General features: G+C 35.4%; 1 protein-coding gene across 1 annotated transcript; it reads left to right on the top strand.

Moving 5' to 3' along the window:
- Nucleotides 1-227: 227 nt before the first annotated feature.
- LOC120091206 (LURP-one-like protein (DUF567)) lies at nt 228-1,541 on the top strand. Its single transcript, XM_039049123.2, has 2 exons — nt 228-889; nt 960-1,541. Exons 1-2 carry the CDS (start codon nt 614-616, stop codon nt 1,332-1,334), a joined length of 651 nt encoding a protein of 216 aa, XP_038905051.1. The 5' UTR covers nt 228-613; the 3' UTR covers nt 1,335-1,541.
- The last annotated feature ends 5,064 nt before the right edge of the window (nt 1,542-6,605 follow it).

Genomic DNA, 6,605 nt, shown 5'->3' with positions numbered 1-6,605 from the left:
TTCATTATGTTATCAATTCTAAAACTTGACTTCAAAACTAAAATTAAAAAAATTATCTTTGTGTTTTAAAGCTGATTAAGAATTCAAATTTTTGGGAAAAAAGGTGAGATCTATGATTTTAAAAGAAAAAAATATTGAAAGTAAAGGAACATAAATTTTAAAAATGAAATTTATTATCCAAGCCAAGAGACGCGACTATATATTTTTGAAGATAAAACGCATTAAAGAACCAACCAACACCGAAGACTGTGACATGGTCATGGAGTTTCTCAAATATCTTTTATCTCACCCTTCCTAATACTTGAATGATGAATGGTTTAAAAGCTATATGGGGGATTGCTGGTACAAATATCCTGAACGAAAGGATTTGACGCGTTTTATTGGGTGATAAATTGATAATGGCTGGTGAAGTAGTACATATTTGACTTTTATTTCATTACGTTTAAAATAAACAAATTAAAAGGAAAAACAATAAATGGTGGGATGAATACAGGTTATATATACCATATAGCAGAGGAACCCAATTACACGCGAAGGGAAAAGGGAAAGGTCCTCTACTTTCCTGATTTTCTTAACTAACTTTCTTTCTTTCTGGGATCAAATTAAGGAAATAATGGCGAATCCGGCGACCACGTTTCATCTACCGGCGCAGACGACATACGCTCCGTTGGCGAATCCGGTGGCGGTGGTTAGCCCCCAATTCATCGCTCCCTATCCCGTGGATCTGACAATCACGAAGAAGCTGATGACCTTGGCGGAAGGTTCGTTCTCGGTTACGGACGTTAACGGCACCGTGATGTTCAAGGTGAAAGGGTCGGTGTTCAGCCTTCATGATCGTCGTGTTCTTCTTGACTCCGCTGAGAAACCCATCATTTCTTTCCAACAGAAGGTAAATTAATTAATCAATCAGAGATCTAATGAAGATATTAATGTATTAAAATATATATACACATGTACAGCTGTTTTCAGCGCATAGAAAATGGTATGCGTATAGAGGGGAGAGCACAGATTCGAAAGATCTGCTATTCACGGTGAAGAAATCGTCGATTTTACAACTGAGGACACAACTGGATGTAATATTAGCCTCGAACAGCTCGGAAAGCAGCTGCGATTTTAAGATAAAAGGAAGCTGGTTGGAGAGATCTTGCACCATTTCACTTGGGGACGGCTCCACCATAATCGCTCAGATGCACAGGCAGCACAATTTGCAGAGCGTTATGTTCGACAAAGACACGTTCGGAGTGACTGTTTATCCCAACGTGGATTTTGCCTTCATCGTTGCGTTGGTGGTCATTCTCTTCGAGATCAACGAGGACAGAAGCGGCAACGATTAGATCATTATAAAACAAACCCCCTTTAATTATTTCCCATATTAGCTAGCTATTAGTATTAATTGTTCAATAACAATAGTTATAGCATGCCCTCTATTTCTACCTTTTGGAAAATACAATTTCCACCGACGCATAGCTTTCATCCCCTTCCATGCTTTCGTCTTTCTGTACTTTAAAAGGTTTGTAATAATAAACAATATTATATTAAAAGAAGGTCCACATCGGTCTATCCGGTTGTACTTGTATCTTCATCCTATGTTTTGTTTAGCAGTACAAACTACAAACTCACGTACGACAATTACACCTCCTTATCCTCTCGACCAGTGCAAAGAACTCCCTTGGAAAATTTGAAATTCCGCACGGTTAATCTAGACATCGATTCCACTCATCTTGTAATTCTATTAGCGCTTGGACTCTCATCGAGATTTTTATAAGAATACAAATTTTCATCCATGGTTAAAATTTTCCAATCTTATGACTTTTTTTAACATAAAATTGTACTTGAAGTTCATCAATTCTTGATGGGTTGAATTTGTTGTAATGACCCGACTTTTTAGATGGACAAAAGACTGTTACTACATGCATGCATAATACTCAAAACAATTTTTTTTTTTCCAAAATCTGACCAAAACTAATAAATTTTCATAAAATAAAGTTCTAATATAAAACTCAAAGAATATAATTTCACTGTTCGAGGTACACCTAAACCCAATTGAAAAAAAATTAAATAAATATCTAAACAAATTAATCAAAGATTTAAATGTTGAACTTCTAAATTAGAACATGAAAACATGAGAAAAATAAAACATAGGCGGAAGCATTTGACAAGTCCTAGGGCCTTGGTCACAGATTCTCTTGTCATTCGTCGTGCTATCCTTTTCTTTACCTGAAAAAAAAATATATAACAAAGAATGAGTATAAAAATACCTAGTAAGTGACCCACTATTGGATCCACTAAGTGTACATATTAGCCTTCCTATCGATACAAAGGTGTGCATCCCGAACATAGGCATAGGTATAAGGGGCAAACCCGAACGTACACTTTCACAAGAAGTGACCCTGAAGAGTCACCAAAATCATAAGTATAGGTGGCGATCCCATAAGAATACCGAAACATACATAGGGGATGTACACAGTCTGATAGGAGTGCTAACAGTTACCATCAGTCTATCATGCAACATACAACATCCACGTTCATAACAAGCCATAGCATGATATAACAATCACAATAACATAACTCAAGAGTTTCTAAATCTATCAACCAATCATGATAGAACATTCTCTCACAATAGAAACATGCTTTCAGTATATTCAAAGTCTTAACATCAACTTAAAGTTCGAGGATCAACCAATAATAAATGACTTACTTTAAATCACGATTTGAAAATTTAAGCAATTTAATAAGCTAGATTCTTGGATTGAATCCTAAAGTCTGGTGGTGTGGGTGCTCTGCGCGAGGACACGAACGACTGAGGGTTGAAACCCAAAATAGTTTTAGGTTTCCTTTTTCTTTTAATCCCATTCACACAAATATAAATATATATGTATTTATATATCTAATTAACCTTGGTTTGTCTTTGACCCACCTCACCTTCTCCCTCTTAAATTTCACAACCCCAAATACATATAAAAAGAAATCCCTTTTCTTTTATATATATATATATATATCTTTTTTCTTTCTTTTCCTCTTCCAACTTCCAAAAACCTCCAAATTAAATTGCAAAAGTCAAATCTCAACCATTTATTCCAATCAAAAAATAAATTATCTTAATCCAACTATTCAATTCCAAACAATAAAAAAAAAAATTCACCAATTGAACTAAATCCAATTAAAATTCAAATAAAAGCCAACCTTTCCAAATCCTTCAATTAATTTAAAACAAACTCTAGTTCCTTGTCATACTAATTTACAATTGAATTATTTAAACATACTCAATTTTTTTGTCTCACATCATAATTCAGGAAAATTAAATAAAATTTCTCTGAAGACTTGGGTTGTTACATTGTTCGACGAGATTTCTTTATCAAGCTTAAAGATTAAAATTTATTTTTTTTGAGAGAAAGCATCAAAAGATTATGTACAAAGTTCAAATTTCACGAATTAAAATTCTTCGAAAATCTCGCCGAATTAGAGATTCTTCCAAATACGCGATCAAACATATTGGCACACCTAGTAGGACTAGGGTTGGAAAAATTCCCCGTCGGGATCCACTCCGATCGAGGCAGGGAATACCCGGTTTGACCGGAGATGGGGTCAAACCGGAAAAAATTTTCGGGGCCCCATCCGAGGACGAGGCGGGGACAGAGACAGTATCCCCGCCCCGACCCGACCCCGACCCCGACTTGATATATTTATATTTTTATAAATATATATTTATAATATATAAATAATTTATTTATATATATGTTTATAATGTATGGTATTGGATTGGAGCCCAATATTAAATATCCAAATTCTAACTCTAAGTCCAAAAAACTAAGCCCATTTTAATTAAAAAAATTGGGGAATCCCCGTGGAAAATTAGTAGGGGAATCCCCACTAGGAAATGGGGAATGGGGCCCCACAGGGACCTCGTTTCCCTGACGAATGGTGGGGACGGGGGCGGGGATGGAGGAGAATTTCCCCCACGGGGCCGGGGACAAGGGACGCCCCCCCGGCCCGGCCCAACCCTGTTGTCAACCCTAAGTGGGACCTCACTACCTTTCATCTCTTTCTTTCCTATAAGATCTATTTAAATAAGTTGTGACATCTAAAGGCAATACATCTAAAACTTCAAGAGAAGCCAGTAGTCGCTTAAGGAAATCCAACAATCTTAAGAGCAACCAATCTTTGAGATCGCGAGGAATATATAGGAACAATTATCAAAATGAACAGATAATGAGATTGTCATCAAGGAGAATCTTTTGTCTAATGAAGTCACTTCATGTCACACCTTCTTTCAGATTACCTTTTTAACCCGGAAGAAAACGTTAAGACAGCAAATACCACCTTTTTGTGATACTTACCGTCCGCCTTAACTCGTCCAACTTGATAACCTTTTCTAACTAATTAAACAACAATATTCAGAAATTTATTGTATTGGGATTCACTGACACCATCCTTGAATATGATACAATTTAACCAACAACACAATTTAAACTATTTCTTACTCAACCACCAACTTAAATGTTCATACAGTTTATGTTACAAGTTATCGAACCAATTGTTGGGGTTGATGCCCTAAATCTCGTAGGATTCCATAGTTTGTAATTGTAATGTACAAACATTTTATTTATTTAATAAAATATTTGATGTTTTATTTCAAAATTAGTTGCATTAACCACGAACCAATAAACTAACATCAAGGGTTATCTTGTAGCTTAAACATGTATGTATAGACATACAGGTGGATCATGTTTAAGTGATAACCTAAATAGTCTGTAGTAGATCGATAAGGTTTGTTAGATACCTTATTTCGGTGACACTACGAGTATGGCCCGTTTTATAGGTGTTATAATTGTTGTAAAGTGCTACAAATGATCTGATCCTGATCATTCATGTGGAGACATGTGAGTGGGGATATTCTATACAAAGAAGTTTGTATAAGACCGGACCATGAAATGTTTAGTCTGATTATATAACGTCGTTCATAATAGAGACTTGTATTTCACCAGAATGACCATAGGTAACATAACCTGAATCCTGAGTGAGTTGTGAACTCTTACTTGTGAGGGCGGTCCTTTGATCTGTATGGGTGAGAGTGGCTAGATCGCCGACTCAATAAGGCTACCATTTTGGAGATTTGTTTGATTGGGGGAGATGGGAACACAATTGCACAAGAAGGAATTCACTCCTGGGAATACAGTTGCACAAGAAGGAATTCACTCCTTCCTTGAGGTCGGGATAAGTAGATAAATTGCTCCCTTAAGGGCTGATTTCGGGGTTTCAACAATGTGCCGCCACACCTCTTCTGGCCCAAGAGGGGTTTGATCATAGTTGGACTATGATTTAATGTTCATTAGAGGAAGCAATGGTACTTAAGGAGTTAGATGTAACTACAAGGGAAAAACGATAATTTTGGCCCAGTTGTACTTATAAGCAATTTGTGAAGGGTCATCGTATCGTTGATTGGTTATATCCAATGGACATAGAAATATATCTATAGCACGAAAAGTGCAGGTGTCGATCTTTAGTAGAGTACCCGACAGTTAACAGATGGTGAATAATTTAATTAAAGAGTTTAATTAATTATTCATCTACCATTGAAGCTTCAAGCTATAAGTCCATGAGGTCCCCTCTGTAGCTCAACAGGAATAGATGAGAATAAGTTTCTGGATTAATTTGAAATGTTCAAATTAATTTAGGAAATTAATTATATATGACATAATTAATTAAATTTTAATTGTATATGATATAATTACTATAATGTATTTGATACATTATAATATTAAGTTTTTTTTAGAGGAAATAAATGCTTGAATATGATTCAAATATTAATTATATGAATTAAATTCATATAGTTGAATTAATGTAAAACTGATTTATATTAAAAGCCATTGGTGAGAGAAATTGGAAATTATAGGCTATATTGTATTTGATACAATATAAAAACTATAGGTTATATGTTATAGTTATGTATATATGTATAATAAATTAGTTATTACACATACATACATACATACATACATACATACATATATATATATATTAACTAATTTAAAATTTTTAAAATTAATTATTATTTTTTTATATATTTGGGAGGGAATTATAACGCTGTTTACTGTTTAAGACTGACTATTTCACCTAGATGACCTAGGTAACTCGATCTTATTCCTAAGCTAACTATGAACTCTCGTTTATTCGGGATTGCCCTTAGATTTGCATAGTTGAGGGTGGCTCAACATCGCCGACTCAATAAGACTCCCATTTCAAGGGTAAGACCGGATAGATAGCTGGGGACATAGGGTGCAAGACAGAGTTCACACCTACTCGATTTAGAGATATGAGAAAGGTTGTTCTCTCAAGTACTGAATCCAGGTCTTGAACAAGGAGCCCCACCCTCTCACTAGGCTGAGAGAGTTTGGTTTGGTGATTGGATCGCAAACCAATTGTTCATTAGAGGATCAGTAAGGACTGAGGAATAAGATGTAATTTCGGGGGTAAAACAGATATTTGACCCAACTGTTATTACAAACAATCTGTGAAGGGTCGACTTGCTGATTATGGACATGTGGACATAATATATCTAGAGTGCAACTATGGGCTTTAGTGGAATGACCCATTAGTTAACGAAT

Source organism: Benincasa hispida, chromosome 11 (assembly GCF_027475165.1).
Source record: "Benincasa hispida cultivar pf3 chromosome 11, pf3_genome.v1.1, whole genome shotgun sequence".
Classification (NCBI taxonomy): domain Eukaryota; kingdom Viridiplantae; phylum Streptophyta; class Magnoliopsida; order Cucurbitales; family Cucurbitaceae; genus Benincasa; species Benincasa hispida.
This window is presented reverse-complemented; position numbering and strand designations above follow the sequence as displayed.

What these genes read in the sequence shown, in the direction of transcription:
- LOC120091206 (XM_039049123.2), top strand. Translation starts at nt 614, where the DNA reads ATGGCGAATCCGGCGACCACGTTTCATCTACCGGCGCAGACGACATAC. An exon ending in TCATTTCTTTCCAACAGAAG is followed by an intron (nt 890 to 959) that starts GTAAATTAATTA and finishes ACACATGTACAG; the next exon opens with CTGTTTTCAGCGCATAGAAA.